This window comes from Calonectris borealis, chromosome 1 (assembly GCF_964195595.1).
Source record: "Calonectris borealis chromosome 1, bCalBor7.hap1.2, whole genome shotgun sequence".
NCBI classification, from domain to species: Eukaryota; Metazoa; Chordata; class Aves; order Procellariiformes; family Procellariidae; genus Calonectris; species Calonectris borealis.
In genome coordinates this window covers 189586994-189609772 of record NC_134312.1, presented here as the reverse complement: position 1 = coordinate 189609772, position 22779 = coordinate 189586994, and the positions used below count along the sequence as shown (strand labels likewise).

The following is a 22779-nucleotide window of genomic DNA, read 5'->3' as shown; positions in this document are numbered from 1 at the left end:
TCCCTCTAAAATGTCCATTGAGTTCATTTAGTCCATGACTTTGGGCTCCATCTGTCATAACAGTCTTTCAGGGCAGGAGAGATGATGTGTGGTGTTGGACTGTTGCATGCTGAGGCCAGTTCTGGTTCCATTATCACTGCACTCGTCTGGTTCTATCACTGTTGCACTTTGCTCGGTTTCATCAGAGTTCATTCTTCATTAATCTGGGTGATTCTTACTGCAATATCGTTGACATATAGCAACCATAGTAGTGATGGCATACAGTATTATATAGCAATTAACATCATACAATTCAGTTCATTGGGTATTTTCACCCAAAATTAAATCCCCTTGAGGTACACATCGGACTTCCCCATCCTTTCGCGTTACCCACCAAGTGCACCCAGGTCCTTGAGCAAAAGCAATCCCAAGGCAGGAGTAACCCAGACTCTCTTCCCCAGTATATTTTTTATGTGCACTATAGGGACTTTATCTCCATCTACAGTACGTAAGGGTTTGGATTGGGCAGGGCCAGCTCGATTGAAAGATCCCCTGGTGTTGACTAACCAGGTGGCTTTTGCTAGACGTGTATACCGATGTTTGAATGTCCCACCACCCATTGCCCTCAGTGTAGTCTTTAGCAGTCCATTGTATCGTCCAATTTTCCCAGAGGCTGGTGCATGATAGGGGATGTGATACCCCCACTCAATGCAATGCTCTTTGGCCCAGGTGTCTATGAGGATGTTCCGGAAATGAGTCCTGTTTTCTGACTCAGTTCTTTCTGCAGTGCATGTTGCCATAAGACTTGCTTTTCAAGGCCCAGGATGGTGTTCTGGGCAGTGACATTGGGGCACAGGGCATGTTTCCAGCCATCCGGTGGTTACTTCCACCATAGCGCTTGCCGTGGTGGGTTTGTGGGAGTGTGATATAATCAATCTGCCAAGCCTCCCCATATTTATATTTCAACCATCGTCCTCCATACCAAAGAGGCTTTACTCGCTTGGCTTGCTTGATTGCAGCACGTTTCACATTCATGGATAACCTGTGCAATAGCGTCCATGGTCAAGTCCACTCCTTGATCATGAGCCCATCTATATGTTGCATCTCTTCCTTGAAGACCTCGGTGTTATGGGCCCACTGAGCTATAAATAATTCACCCTTATGTTGCCAGTCCAGATGCCAGTCCAGAGCCACTTCGATCTTAGCAGCCTGGTCCACCTGTTGGTTGTTTTGGTGTTTTTCAGTGGCCTGACTCTTGGGTACATGAGCATCTACATGACGTATTTCTACAACAAGGTTCTCTACGCGGGCAGTGATATTTTGCCATGATGCGGCAGCCCAGCGCTTACCTCTGCGCTGCCAGTTGTTCTGCTTCCATTGCTGTAACCACCCCCACAGGGCATTTGCCACCATCCATGAGTCAGTATAGAGATAAAGTACTGGCCATTTTCCTCATTCAGCAATATCCAAGGCCAGCTGGATGGCTTTCACCTCTGCAAACTGGCTCGATTCACCTTCTCCTTCAGCAGTTTCTGCAACTTGGCGTATAGGACTCCATACAGCAACCTTCCACCTGATGCTTTCCCACAAGATGACAGGACCCATCAGTGAACAGGGCATATTGCTTCTCATTTTCTGGTAATTTTATTATTCAGTGGGGCCTCTTCGGCACGTGTCACCTCCTCCTCTGGGGATATTCCAAAATCTTTGCCTTCTGTCCAGTTCGTGATCACTTCCAAGATTCCTGGGTGACTGGGGTTTCCTATTCAGGCCCGTTGTGTGATCGGTGCGACCCACTTACTCCACGTAGCATCGGTTGCATGATGTGTAGAGGGGACCCTCCCTTTGAACATCCAGCCCAGCACCGGCAGTCGGGGTGCCAGGAGGAGCTGTGCTTCAGTACCAACCACTTCCAAAGCAGCTCGAACCCCTTCATATGCTGCCAATATCTCCTTCTCAGTTAGAGTATAGCAGGCCTCAGATCCTCGGTACCCCTGACTCCAGAACCCTAAGGGTCGACCTCGAGTCTCCCCTGGTGCTTTCTGCCAGAGGCTCCAGGTAGGGCCATTCTCCCTGGCTGCGATGTAAAGCACATTCTTTACATCTTGTCCTGCCTGGACTGGCCCAAGGGCTACTGCATGAACTATCTCCCGTTTAATTTGTTCAAAGGCCAGGCCATCGAATCCACACAGTCCAGTAAACCCAGTTGTCCCTTTCCTCCACCTGGCTAGAGGCAGGTCATCGTATTCGCTACCCACTTCTTGTAAGTAGGAATCACAAGTCCCTTTATTAAGATTGGAAGTGGAATCAGCCCTTCTGCTCTGTCTGGGGAACTGCTCACTGGAGACTGGAGCAGCAATTTTCCTGGGAGAACCCCCTTATGGGATTGTACTTCCTTGCAACTCAAGTACCTGGGCCTCTAGGGTCGAGGTAGATTTTCCATCTCACTGCCTCATATCCTCTCTGTGGTCACACAGGTAAAACCACAGGGTGCCCTGGGGTGTGTACCATGATATTTCCTCTCTTGAGCAGATGAACACTGACTCCTAATGGCCGAGATACTGGTCTGTGCAGGTGGGGAGCAGGACATACCCTCTTTGAGTTGCTGGACCTCCTGAGACAGTTTCTCCACAGCAGAGACACAGGCCCGTAGGGAGGAAGAGAGACTTTCTTCATATTGCCGGAGTTGGCCAGCCAATTCATCCACTGTTTGTTCCTCTCCGTCTCTCCAGGTCATTATTGCCAATGAGTTTGCATGCAATGCTGGTGAGCTCTGTACAAACTTCCGCCACATGGGTCAGGTGCATTTGACATCATCTGGATCTTTGGGTAACTGCTTGTTGTGCAATAAATCACTTCCAGCACGGCTAATTCCCTCACGTACTGGATACCTCTCTCCGTGGTGGTCCACTTGCCTGGGTGACATGTAACATCTTCCTTGAAGGAATACCTTTCCTTCATGCCTGACAGGAGTCGCCTCCAGAGGCTGAGGATTTGTGCCCCTTGTCCAAGCGCTTTGTAAACGCCCCCTTCCCTAGAAAGGGATCCCAGCTGCTTGGCTTCCCTACCCTCCAATTCCAGGCTACTGGCTCCGTTATCCCAGCATTGGAGCAGCCAGGTGACAATGGGCTCAGCTAGATGAGGACTGAAGTCTTTCCGCATATCTCACAGCTCACTCAGAGATAGGGAACCGGGTGGTTACCACCTCATTTACGGGTTCTGCCTCTTCCTCTTCCTGTTCTCGGGATGGCCCTGGTTCATTTTCATCCCTTACTAAATGAGCTGATTTTCTTGTGTATTTTCTTTTTTGTATAGGGGCGACTGATACTGGCACGGGTTGGTTCTCTGTCGCAGGGGGCAAAGTAGCCGCCATGCTGCCGTGGGGGTTGGGGTAGCTGCAGTGCCTGCCATGGGGGTTGGAGTAGCCGCAGTGCCTGTTTTGTCATCAGATGCAGAGACCTTTTCTTCCCCTTGAGGGTTCTGAATAGTGTTGAACAGGGCTTGGTAGGCGTGGGCCAGGCCCCAGCACTTTGCAGTGATTTGTATCTCTCTGGAATTGCCAGGGTGACAGCATGCTTTTTCCAAATATTCTACTAATTTTTCAGGATTCTGCACTTGTTCAGGGCTGAATTTCCAGAACACTGGCGGTGCCCACCGTCCTAGGCATTTGCCCATGCTATCCCACACACCTTGCCACTCATAACTATCCTGCCTTGGGGCAGACCTCTGGATTATATTCTTAAATTGCTTATTAACCTTAGACAAAACCGAAACAATATTCCCAAGAAACACCAATAGATGTATCTTAACTACCCAGGGATGTTTGAGGTACTGACGAGTTATTTTAATGAAGGAGAAAACATCATAGAAGAAGGTAGTGAGGGTGCCATTCTCTATTTCCTCCATAAAAAATCTCTCAGAGGAAGATGTATAATTGCTAATTGTCTCCATGAGGTAGTACCCAAAGTACAGTAATGGCTTCATTACAAATCCCAAATACCAAATAACCCCCAATGCCAGTGTCTTAATAACAAATCTCCCAGGCAAAACATCACTAATCACTGCAGAGCACAGGAGACTGCAAAACCCAACCCCAATCTTTAACATGTAAAGCAAAAACAAGAGCATGGTGCAGATCAGATAAATTAATGTCGAGAACAGATGAATCAATATTGTGACCGGCAACTGTTAACAGATATAAATTCCTTAATATGCTCTAGTTAATCTGTTGTTATCTCAACCCGTCGTCACCCCACGTTGGGCACCAAAAAGGACTGTCGTGGTTTAACCCCAGCCAGCAACTAAACACCACGCAGCCATTTGCTCACCCTCCCACCCCCACTCCTCTGGTAGGATGCGGGAGAGAATCAGGAGGGCACAAGTAGGAAAACTCATGGATTGAGATAAAAAGTTTAATAATGGAAATAAAACAAAGTAGAACAGTAATAATAACAATGATATCAACAACAATAATAGAATATACAAAGCAGGCGATGCACAATGCAACTACTCACCACCCGCTCACTGACGCCCCGCCTGTCCCCAACTGCCAGAGCCCCCCACTTTTCCTGGACCACACCTCCTAATTTTATACTGAGCATGATGTCACATGGTATGGAATACCCCATTGGCCAGCTGGGTCAGCCACCTCGGCTATGCTCTGCTTCCCCCCACCCTAGCTTTCCACACACCTGGCAGAGCATGGGAGTCCAAAAAGTCCCCAGTGCAAGCACCACCCAGCAACAACCAAAACATCAATGGGCCATCAACGCTCCTCTCATATCAAACCCAAAACACAGCACCTCCTCCCCCCAGCTACTGGGAAGAAAGTTAACTCCATCCCAACCAGAACCAGGACACATACGTTTTTGCCAATACTTCTTCCTCACTGGAGCTGACCTTTCTCAAGTGTTCTGAAATCATAATCGTAAGTTTTTCCTATCACCTTGACTGGTTTTGTCTAAACAAAAAATCTGAAGAAGTGTCCAGGCAGACACTAACATACAAAAGCAAGTCCCACCATTCAAGATACCCAGTTGTAAGCAAGCGTCAGTCTAGAGGCCACAGAGTTGTTAGCACATGTTGTGCCTGCGCTAGTAAGCTCTGCCATAGGGGAAGGTTTATTAACCTTAACAAGGTCACATGGTAATGTAAATATATAGCTTCCAAATTAAGACTCAACCATGGCTAGACAGCTTAGCAGCCATTTGGTCCCATCCTTCTATGACGATGTTCTTTCACAAGACAGGTTTTCTGCTTCACACTCCTTACAAATCTCTTCTCTGCACCAGCTCTACCTTCGCCTCAATCTTTAAAACACATGCATGACCAAAGCTGCACAAAAAATATTCCAGATGAAGGCTTACTGTCTTTTACAGTGTCAATATGTCAATGATGCTGTTGGAAAAAGAAAAAAAAAAGATATAGACGTTTCCTTACCTGTTGTGATCCATCCCCACTAACAATAGGGGAAGTTAGAAGAGGGATTTCGCTACTTATAATCGAAGTGGTATCCAGTAACGGCGGATGTTCTGCCATCATTGATGGTACACTAATTCACAAGATCACCTGCAAAGAAAAGTCACTCAAATGGTTAAGCTATATAAATATTTCTAAATAATTACCCTTAAAAAACAGCCTCACTTTAAAAAAAAAGCTTATGAAATTAGAAACCTTTATAAACTGTGTTTCTACAACATTCCAGCTATCATGTAAACGTGAAGATGTGTTTTGCCAGCTAGTATAAGCCTTATTTATACAGAGGGTAGGTTTAGACCCCCTCTAGCGGCTGAACCTTAGAAGAAGATGCGTCACAGCCTTCGAGCTAACAAACCTGAATCTTTTAACTTTGATTATAAACCAAGATTTTGTCTAAGTTTGACTGGCACTGCTGACAAAATGCCTGCAGGAAAAAATGGAAAAAAAAAAAAAAGCACAGTTGCTTTAGAACTGGTAAAAGCCTGAGATCTATGAACAGGGACACTGTTTCAAGTCACTTATTTTAGGAACAACTAGTTACTAGGAAACATTCAAGTGAGACACAAATTAATAATAAAAAAATCTTCTGCACAATTTGACATTTCTTTACTTTTAAAATGTATTAGACTCAGAATTAAAGCTGTGTCATTTTGATAACCAGTGGCCTTTTAATAGCTTTAGCAGCAGCTACAACTTGGGCGTGGGGGGGAAGAGGTAATGTCTGCACACAAAATTACAACCCTCATAACTATACTATGAAAAAGCCCTCGCTAGCACACTGCCCATGAAAGCAGTGATCCACTTCATCTCTGATGAGCGGCAAGTAACAGCGTAACAAAAAGCAAGATTCAGCTGAGCGTTCCTTTCAATTACATTAACAAGTCATAAGTAATGTGTTTTATGATATTTTGCGTGTTAGTACTATATGAAGACTGTATGGAAGAATTAAGACCAGAAAAGCTGAAGATTACCATTTTTCCACACTGGAAATATGTATTGCAAGTCTAATAAACTGCTTTTGAAATTGTATTTCATTTTGTTTTTTTTTTTTAAAAAAAAAATCACTAAGTTATACTGGTTTAGTGTACTGGTCTTAACTCCATTGCAGCCAGACTCAGCACACTTAGCTTTTGGGGAAGGAAAAAAAAAAAAATTAGATCAACAAGAATTGAGAAATTGATATTTCTTAACAAAACAAAAAGACAGATGGAAAGAATTCACTAGAGGTGAATGGTACATTCAGAATTCCCACAAGTTAATCACATTTTGCATCTGAAAACAGTGCTTAACATCAAACATAGACATAAAGATTAAGCTGAGAATAAGATTGTACAGTATTTCTAAAGCAGAACTGCCTCTCTTAGGCAGTACTGACAGTAGCCTGGTGAAAATAAGTAGGTACAATTTTAAAGTTACACAGCCTGACATCAGTAATGTTACAGGTTTTTAAAGTTTTGCCTTGATATCATCTGGCTAATGAAACTCTCTACAAACACTTCTAGAATTCTAACACTGATATACTGTCTGCTCATAAACAGAGATGCTTACTAGTTACAGCATATAAAACTTACTTTAAATTAAGAGATACCCGATAAAGTTCAAGGAATGATAAAGTCAGCTTAATGACACTGACTTCAGTACCAAGTTCTAGAGATGATATTTGGTTAATTTAAAGAGGTGCTGTTACAGTTTACTACTCAGAAGCGTTCTCTAAAACTATCTCCATCCCACCCAATTGACTGCTTTTACTTGTTTGTCCCTCTAAGATAGATGATGTTGTATATCTGCTGTGGGTTGAAATCTGTAACACAGTGCTGTCAGTACAAGAAGACTCACACAGAACAAGGACTTCACATTTTCTAGAAAATGCATTAACAAAGCACTATAAGCCTCTTGTACAGCAATACATATATGATTTAACTATTCCCATGCTGAAGGTTGTCCTACTATAAAACTATGAACTTGGGAAAAAAAAAGCACTCTGAAATTATTTTAGAGGTTTCATTTACTTTCCTGGTATACTCCGCAAAGATTAAAGTTGGGGGAAAAAAAATCCCTCTAGGTTAAAAGACTTTGAAACCTAACTGTGATTACTTAAGAATTCATCACTGCTTATGCCAAGTCATTTATACCTGCTTAGCCAGACTAATTAGTCTCCCAAGCAATGAGGACAGGGTTTTATATTCCTACCTTACTTTAGAAGCTTTCCCACTCATCAGAAAATCCTCTAGGCTACAGTCAGTCCCGACCACTTCTGCAGGTGGCAGAGGGCTGATGAAAGTTACTTGGATCATCTTTCAAGCTAAAAAGTTTGATGGTAGGCTTCCCAGGATATCATCCAATGACCGTTTAATGTAAAATGAATGCACAGCCTGGAAGCAGGGGTTAGAATCAAGGCATCCCTCCTCCCACAATAGCTACAACCAGGCTTGCTCTCGTGCCATCTCTTGATCTTACAGCTCCAGATACTTTGCACTTCTATCTACAGTGTCACAGACAGAAGAGTAATTCCAATACTCCAAGCTATAACACAACACACTCCCAGAGTAAGCCACCTTGAATTTCCCCAGGTTTAAGTTGAATCCAGCTCATTATTCCCAAGGCACCATGCTAATGACTAGTCTCTTATATAAGAAAGCACTAACCTCCTTTATCACACACAATGACTTTTGACTGAATCCATAATTTATGATGCACTCAGTGCTATCACCATTTATTAGGCATAAGTCAAAACATGTCTATCAAATTGGACACCAGTGAGAATTAAACATAACCCAAACTGACTCAAATGCGACTGTCATGACAACTCGTTAAGCCCTTCCACGACAGGAGCAGCTCTGGACATATGTAACATTTGGTCTCAGATTCATTCATTCTCTCGCATAGGTGCTTAATGATTTGATTTGTACGAAAATTAGGTTCCCACAGGCACTTGTGTGCTTAGGTGAGTAGTCCACCTTTGGCACACAGCCTTCAGTGCCTTAACTGGGACACAGCTAAATGCCACGTTTGGATCCAAGGGTTTGATTTATTCTGGAGATGAAGCACATTGCTCATCGATAAACCCTGACAGGAGATACTAGGTATAGTGTTATTCCTGACACCCTCTACAACAATAATAAAAGTGCTACCTGTCAGACTGTGTAATCAATCTAGGGAAAAAAATAAATCAATGCTTTCTTGACAATACAGTATTAGATTTCTCTGCAATGCCACTGAACTAGTCCTGAAGACTAAAAGCTTGAACTTCACACCAATGTGGGTCTATGCTACACGTATCATCAAAAGCCTTTTCCCTATCAGTAGTCAAGAGGCAGCAACCTATACAAGTCAGTGTGTATAATCTGGTCAGACAGTAAGACATGGTATGTCCACCAGTTGCAGGTGCCTTTTCTTTTTAGCTATGAGGACAAATACAGACAGACAGGAATTTGAAAAGGGAGAAGTACTGTGTGGCAGAAGGAGGAGTAGTCAGAAAAAATGGACAAAAGTTTGGCATCAAAATAAGCAGAAGTGCTCAATAAACATATCTTGGAAATAAATGCCATTATATCACGCTTGATGTAAGGACATCAAATGGGCACAGACAGAGCTTTTAAATCAGCAGACCCAGATAGCTTGCATTCAAGACTTCTGGAAGAAGAGATCTACCTAGATCTTTGAAAAAGACTTGCACATAACTCGAATCCTGGAAAAGGCTCAGAGGTCTGGAAGAAAACTAGAAGTCTTGTATTAAATATTCTACTGTAAAAGGGCAAATGGAATAATTGAGGCCTGTTAGCCAACAGTAATCTGAGACCAAATAAAAGTTAATAGTTGACACTGGATGTTATTTGTAAAGAGTTAAAAGACAAGTATGGTTAATGGAAAAAAGCTTATCCAATTAACTTGATGAGAATCTTCTGGCGATGGGTATTGCTGATAAAGGTACTAATAAGAGAACTGGAAAAACAATCTTAAACCTTTATTTGGCATTATTCAACATGTCTCTTCAACAAAAACACAGAACAGATATTACATGGATCAAAATTGAACAAACAGCCCTTAAATATTAACAGTAAATACAGAGTTGTTGAGCATGTGAGTTTCCAATAGGAAGGGAAGGTATCAGTTCTTGGCTTCTCATTACAGAACATGTTTTTAACTCAGCTCTCAGGAAAAAAAAAAAAAAAAGAGGAAGTCAGAAGGAAGTCTGGAAATGGCAAATCATGACAGTAATGAGAGACCGAGTCATTTTACTTCACTAAAATGGCATGAATAGCTGAAAAAGCTAGGCATAACAAAAGGTTTTAATACATAAAGGTAAAGCTATTCTTTCTAAAACAAAAAAGAATGAACTCAATCCTGTGAAGGGTTGATTCTGAAAAGGAAAGGATAATAGAAGTGGACAACCAAACACAAGCTCCCCAAAAGGCTGTATCAGTTTTATCAACAATGTTGTACCTCACCTAGAAAGGAGGAGGATATTTTCCCTGCCTCTGGCTGCAAATAAGTACAGTCTTTACTGGAATAATTTAACAAGCTTTGTCTCCAATTTGCTGACTTAAAATTTTTGATACCTGTTCAAAAGAGTAATATAAGTGACGACAACTTCCTGAAAATATTGTTCCATGTTGGAAATACCGAAAGCAAAGTATGTGCATACCATAATTTCAGCCTTACTCCACATAAAACTGTTCTGGATGATATAACTGTCTTCCAACTCCAGCTAATTTCCCAATATACTCAGGATTTAGTGAGGTCTTGAAAAGGACACAAGAAAAGTAGCTTGCATTTGGACAACAGGTAAGGTTCAGCCTGCAGAGCCACTACAAACAATTCATTAGCCTATTGTCAGATTCCCGGCACCACTGAAAACTAATGGATGCAGCAGCCTTCAGAAGGGGTAAAATAACACATGGGATAAATCCAAGGATTTATTTAAAGCCAACTCACTACACCATTCTTGTGGACATATTAAAAGGGACCAGATAAGGAAGATGACACATTAGATGAATAGATAGGTAATACACTGTTGCTAAGCTCAGAAGCAGCTAAGAAGTAATTTTCTACCGGTGGCACATTAAAGGCATGGTTATTTAGAAAGCTATACTGACTCACGCGCAGCAACAACTGCTGCATGAACAGCCATCTCATTTCTTGTCTTGCTACTGAACATTCTGAACTAGTAGTAGCCATTCAAAGTGTAATTCAGGATTGCTAACTCAGCTGATGCTGTTCTTTCAGAATCTGCACTGAGTCTGTCCTAGAATACAAGGAAAGTACAAGGTCTCCTGAGATTTCAACGAAGTTGGGTAGATTAATGCTTTGTACGAGACTTAGGTAGCAAACTACCTATTCCCCACTACCCTCAACTGAACTGCTATTCATTTTCCTTATCATATGAATTTGGGAAGACTTTGAAAGATTTTTCTGAGGCTATCAAAGCTGAAACAAAGGGAAGGCATCTAAATTTACTGGACATGATTTGTTTAGAGACTCCAGACTTATGCCTGAGGAACCATTAAGGAAAGGATTACACTAACAAGCCAAAAGGCTACATGATGTTAAGGCTCAAAGACTGAGTTCCATTCAAGAGTTCAGTAAGCAAGTTTGCCTTCCTGAACTGTAATGACAATTTAACTCAATCCTTAAATGCCTTCAGATTTGGTCCTTTAATGTTTCTGTGGCATTACTCTCATGTTCTAAAGACATATACAACTTTGCTTTTCTCTCAGTCAATTGTTCGTTAAAAGTTGAGGAATATTGTAAGGCTGAGATCATTGGGCAGTGCATTTCCTCTGCACGTGCAAAGGATCAGCGTTTCCATCTCCAAGAGACTAGCAGCTGATCTTAACAATAGTCTCTGAAAAACACATCAGCATTAAATCAGCTGGATCACCAAGGTAAAACAACATGAGTCAGCAGCACGTGTCCTCGTAGCAACGAAGGCTAACAGCATACTGGGCTATATTAGCAGAGAAGCACAGCCGATGGGCTGAGGGAGGCAATTATTCCCCACTACTCAGCATTTATAAGGTGGCATTTGGAATACCACATCCAGTTTTGCTCTTCCCAGCCACCTTCTCCTCCCCAGTATAAGGGAGGTGCCACACGGACTGTTACTGGGCTTAGGCCCATGAAAGACAAGGAGAAGCTAAGAGCACTAGAGTAGCCAGGGGGTCACCTACTAGCTGGATCCCAGTACCCGAAGGATGCTTGTTGAGAGCCTTACATCAAACTCTTCTTGGAGAGTAGCAGAAGTACAAGAAGTGATGGACACATGCTGCACCAGTGGAAATTCTGGCTGGCTGTAAGGGGGAAAAAAGACATCTTTACAATGAGAGTGGTGTAGCACTGGCTTACCCAGGTCCTCCTGCAGCTATGCTCCCCCAGGAATGACAGGCAAGGCTCACCCTCATGTCCAGACAACTTCCAGTAAGAAGGAAAAGCTTCTCTAAACAGGAGACAATTCTTTCTAGGTTTTGCCAAAGACCAAGGAATGAACTTACAGAACTAAAAAGACCATAAAACCATCGCCCAATCCTAATGCATGAAATGCTTTGATTTTGTGTTCTCCAACATGAAGGCAGCGGGTGCACTTTAAAAATAAGTATCTTTCAAACAGCTGAAGTAATAAAGTCCTATTTTATCGGATTAGAGCCTCACATCTGAGTGACTCTTCTTTTCAAGATGATGCAAGCTACTATTTAAACTTTTCTTGTGATTGAGGCGTTTATAAGTACTCACCATGTCCATTCTTTAGTGCCTACTGTGAGATAAATTTATTCTTTACTATTTCCTACAGTCCTTAAAAGATATCTCCTGCCTGCCAATTTGAGACTTGTAAAAGTTACTGTCGCGATTCCTTCCAATCTGTCAAATTGGCCACGCAGTTCAGAAGTCATCAGGTAAGAATGGACAAATACAAGTGCCCAAGACGTACAAATATGCTAAAATGAGGAAAGTTCTAGAAACAAAATACACCAATGCATCCCTAGGGTGAAGAGGAAAGAACAAAGCGTACGCAACAGATGTTAGTCATGTCACTTAACGCACCACTGGAAAAAGCTCAGATACAGTGAGGTAGCTGGTGTAGAAATGTATTAGAATATAATCACCCAGAGATCCATAAGGTTGTAGCTGAGCTATTAAAGTTATGAAGCATGCTGAAGAGTTTTGTGTTTAAGAATCAGAATTGAGGAGAATGGTTTTAATTTTTTTCCCCCCATACATTTACAATATTTTCTAGTGACAAAGTTTCAGATGCGCCAATTACGGTATACCGGCTTTTCTTTTTCAGTTCTGAACTAATTATTTCAATTAATATACAATTTATTTAAAAGATGTGCTTTGTTCTTCATAAGGTATTTTTCTTGGTTTAGAAGAGTGTTTCCTGGAAAATTTGATAGAATGTTTTCCAACAGAAGAGAGAGGTGTTACTTTTTGTAGAAGAAAGGTGTTCTGTGGAACATTTCATTTCACTAATTTGACAATCTCCTTTTAAGTAAAATGAAACTGAAACGGCTATTCCCTTTAGTCCCATTGCTCATAATACTAAAGTTGCAGATAGGCAATACAGGAAAATTATAAAAAAAGAATAGTTTCGTAAACGAAATCAACAAAGTCAAAGTCTGACATTCACTAGAAACTGTAAATCAAAATAGGTAAAAATGAAGATAAGCAAAATGTTTTAATAAGCACTGGAACTCCCTATAGGAAAAAAGAATCTACAATGTCTGCCATAAATATGGAAATACTTCAACTGCAGCTCTGAAGTGGTGTCACAGACACTCTCTAAACACAATTCTCAAAGAAGTCCAAGAAACGCAATACACATCTCTGTTCGTACTATGTTACCACTGCAAGGCGAACACTAGAAGTTGCAAAATGAATGCAATACTGTTATGAAGGAAATACTGATTGATGCGCGAATGCAAGTTGCACTGGAACAGCCAAAACGGTTACTGGATCTAACTCACTCCCAATAGTTATTGCCTGTTCTTCTCAAAGCAAGAATGGCCAAGCCACACAACGGTAAACCTTAGCATTGCAGGAGTTAAGTGTATTATAGTAAATCGATACTTACTTCAGGTTACCTTCATACTCCAGGTTGTGAACTGCAATGATTTAGGAGCAGTTTCAAATACAGTTCATGCATTTGTGTCATGGGTACTATAACCTATATAAGAATGCATAGTAGATAATTGGAAACACTCCAGCTGTTCAAGTTTAATGCATTTTTATTTATGAGCCAGCAGTTTTTGAATCTGAGCCAAAGAGCCTAAGCTCTTACTAGTAGCTGATATAGAAAACTAAACTTTTGAAGGTGAAGACTACATAGAGAAGAACTAGACACTGATAAACCAGTCATCTGGAAAGGCACAATATATTCATGGACACTTACCACCTCTCATCTTGTCCAGCACGACATTTAAATGCTTGACTATACATAACAAGACCAATGCAATGGAGACTACCTGAAAATACCACATTCTGGTTTTAAATGATATTATTATTAGATTCTTAAAAAACATCCACAGTCCTTACCTAGATGAAGTACATCTAACTTGAAGTTGTTGCATAAGAAGAATTCACTACTTTCCAACTATTTGCCCTTCCCTCTTATACCTTCAAAGAAAAGAAGCCTAAACTGGTTCTGTAACTTTTAGGAAGCGATAAGTGCAACCATATCACAAATCAGAATTAATCTGTTCATTTTACTAAGAACTGATTTGATAGTGTGCCTTTTAAAATCAGTGAGTAAACTGTCAGCACCCAGGTGCAAACTTATGCCTAGTCCTTACCACGTACATCAATCTGATTCACCATCACACATTGTTTGGGAGCTATACTGTGGCCTCCTTTGCCTTACAGGAACAACTTCATTTTAGATACTCTTGGGAAGCATCCTCAAAAAGAAATGAGGAGAGTGAACTGCATAGTGTATTTTTTGCACCACTTATAAATGCAATTCCACTTTATTTACGCTACATTGGTCTAAACTATGGGGCTGTTTTGTTTTACACTCTTGTTACTCTCAAGAACTTCCTTAAACCCTCCTAGTTTTACTTTTATAGCAGCTAAATTAAGTTGTTCTAAGTTTCTGCCAGGACTGGATTTCTTTCAGTTTATTTTCTGAAAATCACATGGGTTCAAAAACAACTTGGTCTTTCCCAGTTAACCATTACTCTTGCCTTCATTTCTGTTTAAGAACATGCTTGTTTTTTGAGAAAACAAGCAAATTCAATGCCAAGAATCAAGCTACTTCCTTATTTATTATCAACTCCCCCTTTTTGGTAGCTATGAGTAACGAGGACAAATTTTCAAAATAATTTTTCATATGATTCCTTTAAGGCAAACTGAAAAACATGGATATATTTTTATTAATGTGATGCAATTGGTCAGTGAGATAAATTTATTGCAGAGGCAGCTGCCAGTGTTGGAACTACAAAGAGTGCATGATTCAAGCAGAACAAGCAGCTTTTAAAGAGCTCTTATTAAACAGCTTTTTCCTGCTCATTCTGAAAGATGAAAACTATGCTATCCAAATGCACGATGACATACGATCGATGAGGCCACAAGTCTAACAGATTTTAAAATTTCTCTCCACTGATTCTTTTTGGAAAACCTGTAGGTCTCTGCTTCCATAAGGCACAGGATAATAGCACAGAACATGACATGTCAAGACAGGCATATGGAAACTACTTCCCAAGAGTAAAAAGGCACCAAAAAAGAAGGTGTTTTGAGGCCTAACACACACATCTGAAAGGTGTTCTTTTATCAAGACTTTAAACTGCTGTAAGTCAGTTCTGCTTAATTGTACTAGCAGCTCCCACTTGCACCACTGCAAGCAACTGGTCAACAACACAGTGAATTAAACTGGAGGACAGGTGCAGTTTTAAATTAATCTTACAAAAAACAGCCAGTTTTAACGTAAAACAGTTGCCTGACCCATTTCACTTATGCAAATACACAAATGAATGCCAAGCATAGGAATAAGCAGAGAGGAACTGCTTCTGCCAGTGTCAATGCATACCATTCATGAAGTTGCAGACCACAGTAGTAAAAAAGGTCAAGAGGCAGTCACCCTGGCAGGTGCTTCACTTGCCTAATATTAAACTTAGTCACAATGGTACTGAAGCAGTTACTTGCATGCCATATAAAAAAAATAAAGCAGGGTAAGTCAAACAGCATCTCAAGGAGAATGCAACTCTTGAAAACTAAATGTGCCACTCGTGCAAGAGTTCTCCAATGGAGAGTTCTCTGCAACTACAGAAGGGGAAGACAGCAAAACAAGAGCAAGTTTCTCAGATGATATCAGCACTCCCTTCTCCCAAGTTCCACCGCATCCTCCAAGAAAATTTTTAGTCAGTTAAAACACGAGACCAACTAGTTTGATTGCCCAATCAAGTCAAGAGGACAAAGCTGCTCTCAGCGTCCTATTTTACACATGAAGTTGCAACACTGAATAGTTGTCAATTCATTAACAAAAATAAAGCCACAAAATCAGAATTTAATCTGTTTGGAGCTGTATTGCCATGATGTACATAATTAAATGTACTGGAGTACTTTTAAGATGTATTACTTGAATTATGGTCATTTATCCCCACCATTGAAAAGCCATCATTGAGTGGAATGTGCACATATACTAATATTGTTATATATGGGCAGTCAAGTTATTAGCAAGCCTGAAGAAATTAAAACAAATTACATTTCAGCTGCATCTAAGACTGATCATTGTCAACAGTCACTACTCACTTCCACAGCTTCTTTTAGTCCTCATTTCTGTGTTTCAACATCTTCCATCTACCTTCATGCTACACTAAATGGGTAGAGAAATAGTTTTCTTAAAGTATGGCTTTCCCCATTTAAATTTTTAATAGATTCTATAGGATTTGCAGAGGCATGGTAACTCTTGTGGCTTACGATATTTACTCTTACTGTAGAAAGTCCCCTAACAGCCCATCAATATATATATTGAAACAGTCATGGTTCTCTCTCATTGCCAAGACATTGCAAGTCACCCAAGTTTTTGTGTTGGACCTTCTTATCCATTCAATTTTTGCTTACAGATTAGTTTTCAGCTACACGCACACTTTTTGCAGATCATTACTACTTAATTTGCTACCACCATCTAAAATGTGTTCCTCTGCCCCAAAGTAAAACTAATCCACTGGATATTCTATTGTTTATGTCTCAGTTTCCTTCTGTCAAGTCATCTAGTAGATACGGTTCTTCCAGTTAAAAGAACAACAAGCTGCGAACAACAAAACCCTGCGGTCTGAAAACTGGAAGTTACATAAGAAGGATTTATTTTGTAATCAAAGGAGTAAGATATGGTATTGAGTATACTACATTAGCGAGGGGAAATGAGACAGCAGCTTGGCAGTAGCCCATGCTTGTAGGATCTTGTGTAAGTACAGCTTGGGCTTTGTTTACCACAGACATTGGATTTGTACATTGGGGAAACTCAATAGGATTTACAAGGAAGTATTTACACTTGTGAACTACAGGGTTTTTTTACTTTATACTGTAGGTAACAGTAAAGTTCTAGGTTTGTTAAGTTCATTTTCACCCAAGTTATTCAAAATCAAAAGACATTAAGAACTGAGCTTCACAGACTTAAATGCAACCGATGTACAAAAAACCTGAAGCAAATTCAAAAAGAACTGTCATGCAAAAGGTGAAGTCAACATTTGTGCGCCACATATTCCTTTTCACTCCCAGTTACTGAATCAAGTTACTATCTATCCACACCTGTCACAGTATAAATCCTTTTGGACCTTGTCGCTTTCCCTGAGGACAATTTCCCAGACTTTGATAAATAGTTTTTTCAAATCATGGATTGCATTGGTTCAATTTTGTAAATTTTCACAGTTGTAAACCAGTTTTTTTGACACTATATTATAGAAGCCCGTATGTTGCCAGGAGGTAGAATGACTTGTTTTAGTATTTCTGGAAAGCAGAAGACATTTATCACATCTTAGAAAGTGCTGTGCTTCTCTTTTACTAATGGATTATAAAAATGAGGTTTACTGGTTAAATTAGGATTGAAAACTTGTAGATATTTTCATTTTTGACAACTCTTTATGCCCAAAATAAGTAAATATATAATAAGGTACAACATTTTCCATTGCCTGTAAACGAAGAGGTTTTGCAGCGTATCTTTTCAATTGTCCTAAATGTTTCAGAACAATTCTGGAAGCAAAGCCAGGGGGGAGGTACACTATAGGCGTATTCAGCACTCCTATTTAATTTCTGCAAACTGTTGTTGGGATGGTGTTTGGTACCCCAGATACTAAGCTGAAAGACAGGGTACCAGTGTTAACCTAGGTGATGTTTTGACTGCAGAACAGTATGACCAGAAAAGGGTCCAGGCATCCTGAAAAAGCAAAAACCTACAGGGAGACAAAAATATAAATTCAGTTAAGTGAACTGGTAGATACACAGGTAGGTCTGGTGAGACAGAGATCAACAAATGTGCTTGCCTAGACATAAACGGTGAAAGTTTATTTGGAGCTATGAACACAAAGAGGGCAAAGTATGTCCGGTCTAACTCAATTTGAGAGGTGCTGTGAAGACACCGCCAACGAAAGTGGTTTTAAAGTTTTAATAAAGAGTTTGGAAAACACAAGGGTATTCCATTCCTGAGGTACTACAATTGTAAACAGAAAAGCATTCTAAACCAATACATCCAGGAAGAGTAGTAACACAGTCCTCTACACAGCTGTGCCATCAAAATTAATACCAACAGTTTCTGCAGCACTTATTCTAAACAAAACAGATTATTAATACACTCCAGAAAGGATGCATGACCTAGCAGGTGAGTATAAAAAGACTTCTCATTATACAGGGGAGTCCAACATGAAAACAACAGCTAAAAATTCTATTTAATTATTGACAAAAGGGCATAGCAAATTCTATTTCCATTTACATTTTGTAAAAGTCATCTATGACAGCTTAGCAAAAGAGTCTGAAGATTTTCACTGTTTACAGGCTCAAGAGTATGTGAGTAGCTGGAACAGGACCAGATCTCTGGGGGGCAGATAGAACAAGAACTTGTTCCGTTCAAAAATATTTGTTCCATCTGAAACTAAATGTAAATTAATTGGAATAATTAAAGATGACAACCTACAAGAAACATGTAATACTATTAAGTGTTACACTTTCTAAATATCCTTCTACCCCGTCAGCCCTACGAAATTCAGACCCCGGGATGACAATCCAAAATATTACCAGACATAAACAAACCCACTAAACTTTAAGGATAGACAAGTTTAAGAAAAAGGCTAATAGTGTTTGTCTACTGGCATCAAGTGAACATCAGCATTAAGGAAGCTCAAAGTTTACTGTATATGGCAAAGAACAAGCAAAAAAATGGTCACTTCTGTAGCTCAGGAAAAATTGGCCCCACGAGCAAAATAAATATTGTTTGCGTTTGCTGAACAGCAAAAGCAGCAATATACTCATTCCAAACTATTATCGCTTTCCTGAGATACAGACAGTATCTTTTAGTTAAGCTAAAGAGTTGACAGTCCAAGTCAAATCTATTTTTACTAGATCTGGTCCTACAGGAAAAGCAATGGCTCACAATTCAACTCGTGCACTACAAACGGCAGCCAAGTTGAATTGTGCTACAAATTGCCTGGGAATTTCCCCAAGCCAACAATCTTAAAGAAATGGATGATAAAATATAGAAGTGTTATTGACAGATATAACAGAGAGAATCCAATTCTTACTTTAGATCACAGAAACACACTGATGAAACACGACCTGTTAGCTGTAGACATTTTAGCAGAGGTTGAACTAAAAATCCCATAGCAATTAGATGCTGGAGGTCAAAAAAAGGTACAGAGTTGCTGGATGCTGGAGGAAGATAAGAATTCCTCAGGCTCCAGGAGGCACCAACAACGAACATCAATGGCTGCAGACAACAACGCTGTCTGGGAAGTGGGCCTGCAGCCTCACGAAAACTGTCTTCTCTAGTATCTGTCTGTCTGGGAATGAACAAGACTGTATCTTTGCCAGTTCCTCCCACCCACCTAAAAAGGGAGACTGGGCTAGGTTATAGGATTTGCCACTTTGACAGAGGTATCAATAGACAACCAGAACACCAGCACTTAACACCTTCCAAGCATTCAATATTTCTAAAGACCAACACATTTACAATAGCATACACTATTTCAGAAGTGACCTGCCAGCAAGGTAAATAAGTGAGTTGCCTAAAAGCATTCAGAAGTTAAAATGATTTAAGTATTGACCAAGATGAAAAATTGTACCTTTCCTGAAGTCAGGCTTTAAGGGTTTTTCTTCCCAGCAAGTCCTAAGACAGAACACTGCAGAAGCATGTTCAGTTAAGTAGTTAAAGTTGCAATAACAATTACGAAGGATCTCTCCGAGATATCTTGAGCCAAAATGATCATCAGCATAACACTGAGTTAGCTGATGTAGGTCCAAATTCAAGTTAAATTAAATGGCCACAAGGCAAAGAATAACAAACAAAAGCATCCCAAGATCCACAGGACTCACAGCCCAAAGCAAATGAGTTATTAGTCTGAAACATAATTCAAGTTTCTGCAATTCCATTACATTATTGCCTATAAAAATCAAAAGCTTTTGAGTTTTAAGTTCACAAACTAGTGGAATCTCCAACTTGAAAAAGGTAGAAATGCCACTAACGGATTAAAATAAGATAACTTAAATGTTGTGTGTAATGACCTGAGCCTCAAGTAACTTATACACCTAGAGCTTGTCATACAGCAAAACGCCTCAGAAGGTCTCCATCTGCCCTGAAAAAACTGAGACCCTCATCTAATTCTGTTTTAATATTATCATCTTTAGTAGTCAGCCTGTGACTCTCCTCAAAGCAGATTGCTCTCATCCCGACCAAGTGACCTAAGCAACTGATCACCGAGTCCTGGCCTTTCTGGGGACAAGGATCTCTGTCTCTCTTAACTAAGGCTTCATCTGCCAAAATCAGTGTCTGATGCCCCAATATAACTGATTGAACACGTCAATTTCCCACCCCCCCCAAAGTCACCAGAAAAACCATCTGGTGTAGTTTGCCAAAACAAGTCCCGGATTCAAGCCATATGCATCAAGATGACTTGCGTACGCTCTGTATACATGGAGTGAATCTAGAACAAGATGCTGTGTTTCCAAACTTGATCAGCACCCTTCATGCTCCCCCAGGCTTAGTAGGAACACCAGCTATTAAGAACTCTATCCAATTTGCAACATTCAGCACTATAGATACTCAGCTATTTCCAACTTTCACATATGTGCATGGCCTTCTCCCTACCTGAAAGCTTTCTACTTCTCCATTCATCATGTGATTAAATTTCATAATTATTTGAGACCATTTCCTAAAAAAAAAAAAAAAATTAACTGATTGTACTTTCTGAATTTTAAGGACTGCTGAGTTGCTGTGATTCATACTATTTCATGACACAGAATATAAGCACATCTATGGATGCAGATTCACATCATGGCTACAGTTAAATTTCTATGCTGCGTAAAGCAGAAAGTTACCCATTGCCATAACAACAAAACAGCTTCTTTTAAGCTCAAAGCTTAGCAGGACTGGGACCTATAGCTTCTAAGATAGAAGATACCACGTACTTAGTAGCAAAAAGTTAAGAGATTTGAAGTCTTCATGATAATTTAAGACATTTATAACCAGATATGTATTCGATCAAACAGAGACTTAAATTCTAAAAACAAAGAACGTTTCACAGAAATTACTTCATGATGTGAGATGTTCTGGAATAACACTTAACATCCAAGGTAGCTAATAAATTGCCTTTGACAAGGTTAAACAAATTACTAACACATCTTGAGATGCCACTCATAAAGCACGATTTGCTCCTACCCAAGATATTTCCCCTTGTTTCTACCGTTTATTTTCTTTACTCCGCACAATAAAAATCAGATGAAAAGTTTCATTTTTGCTTTTAGTTGGTTTCACTTTCCAGTTGCCTGGACGCAACAAAAAGTTTCTGTTTAGGTTAAAATCAATCCTGGGTAATAGTCAGGAATGGAGGAGTCGGACATGAATCTAGCTGAAAGAATGCCCGTGCTAGCACTCAGCAAGATGATTATAGTCTTTTCGGGAAGATTTTTTTTATCTACATACAGAAACACACGCTCGATCCCTTTAGCTGGGAGTTCCGATAGAACCTTTACGGCTCAGCAGGAGAAAACAACAACAAAAAGAAAGAGGTGTTGAAAACCACCACTTCCTTCTCCTCCCCGCCTGTCACAGCCGGCTCAGCTGTTCTGGTCGCGCTTCGCATCTGCCTCTCCTCCCCGAACAACCGCCCTCCTTCCACGGCAGCCGCGCCGCAGCCCTACCCCGGGGAGCCCCGCTGCCCCGCGCTGACAGGAGGAGGATCCCCCCGGCCCGGCCGGGAGAGGCATCTCCGAGCGGCGGGGAAGGAAGCCCGGGAAGGAAGACAGAAAGTTTCTTCAGCGGGGCTCCGGCCGGAGGCGCCGGCTCCCCGGCCCTCCTCGGGAAGGCGCGGGGAGAGGCGCAGGCAACCCCGTCTCCTCAGGGGTCGGGCTGCCCCCGCTGCGCCCGGCACTGGGGGCAGGTAGAGGCGCTGCCCCCGTCCCCTCGTACCCCTCTCCCCGCCCTGCTCAGAGGAAGGGGGCGGTTTGCCAGCCGCCTCGGGGCGGCGAGCGCGCCTACTCACCGCCATGGCCCCGCCGGCTCTCCCGGCTAACGGTTCGGTCTCCGCCACCGGCGGGCAGCGGCACCAGGGCAGGGAGCGGAGGGGAGTTCCCGATGGCGCAGCTCGGACAGGGGCGGTGCCGCGCCGCCCGCTTCCCCCACCCCCTTACCCGCCCACTCGAGGTACCTGCGCTTCGGCCGCCGCCGCTCCGCCGCCTTCTCCTCCCCTCCCCGCACCTGTCACTGCCTCCCGCGGCCGCCACCGCTGCTGTTGCTACCGCTGCCACTGCCGCCGCCGCCTTCGCCTCGACGCCTCAGCACTCCCCTCCGCCTCGCCCACCGGCGCGCGGCCGCCATCTTTGTGGAGGGCTGGGAGGGGCCGCGAGGGGGCAGTTGACTCCGGCGCGCAGTGCGGCTGCGCGGAAAGCTCCCGCTCGGGTGGCGCGTCTGTCGGCGAGAGGGGCGGGGTCAGTTCTATGGGCGGGGCTGACGGGGCCCTGAGGGGCGGGATCTGTGAGGGGGCGGGGCCTGCGGGAAGGGCGGGGCGGAAGCTGCAGGAGGGCGGGGCTTGCGGAGAGGGCGGGGTGGTGTCTGTGGGGCAGGGGTGTGGGGCAAGGGTGTGGGGCTGGGGCCTGGGCCTGGCCTTGGCCCTGGGGTGGGCTTTGGCC

General features: G+C 42.0%; 1 protein-coding gene across 13 annotated transcripts in view; it reads right to left on the bottom strand.

Annotated features, from left to right (window-relative positions):
• Window positions 1-22551, bottom strand: part of FNDC3A (fibronectin type III domain containing 3A) — a 131038-nt gene extending 108487 nt beyond the window's left edge. For 2 of the 13 annotated variants that reach the window (XM_075139611.1, XM_075139623.1), the window contains exons 1-3: window positions 22134-22239; window positions 11628-11747; window positions 5419-5547 (exon numbers count right to left, since the gene is read on the bottom strand). In XM_075139611.1, the coding sequence (XP_074995712.1) occupies window positions 5419-5520 (102 nt within the window). In that variant the 5' untranslated portion in view covers window positions 5521-5547; window positions 11628-11747; window positions 22134-22239. Of the gene's footprint in view, window positions 1-5418; window positions 5548-11627; window positions 11748-13525; window positions 13619-13843; window positions 19690-19718; window positions 19776-22133; window positions 22256-22298 lie in introns of those variants that run through there. The other 11 variants (XM_075139613.1, XM_075139614.1, XM_075139616.1 and 8 more) reach the window with 11 other exon arrangements.
• Between the last annotated feature and the right edge of the window lie 228 nt (window positions 22552-22779).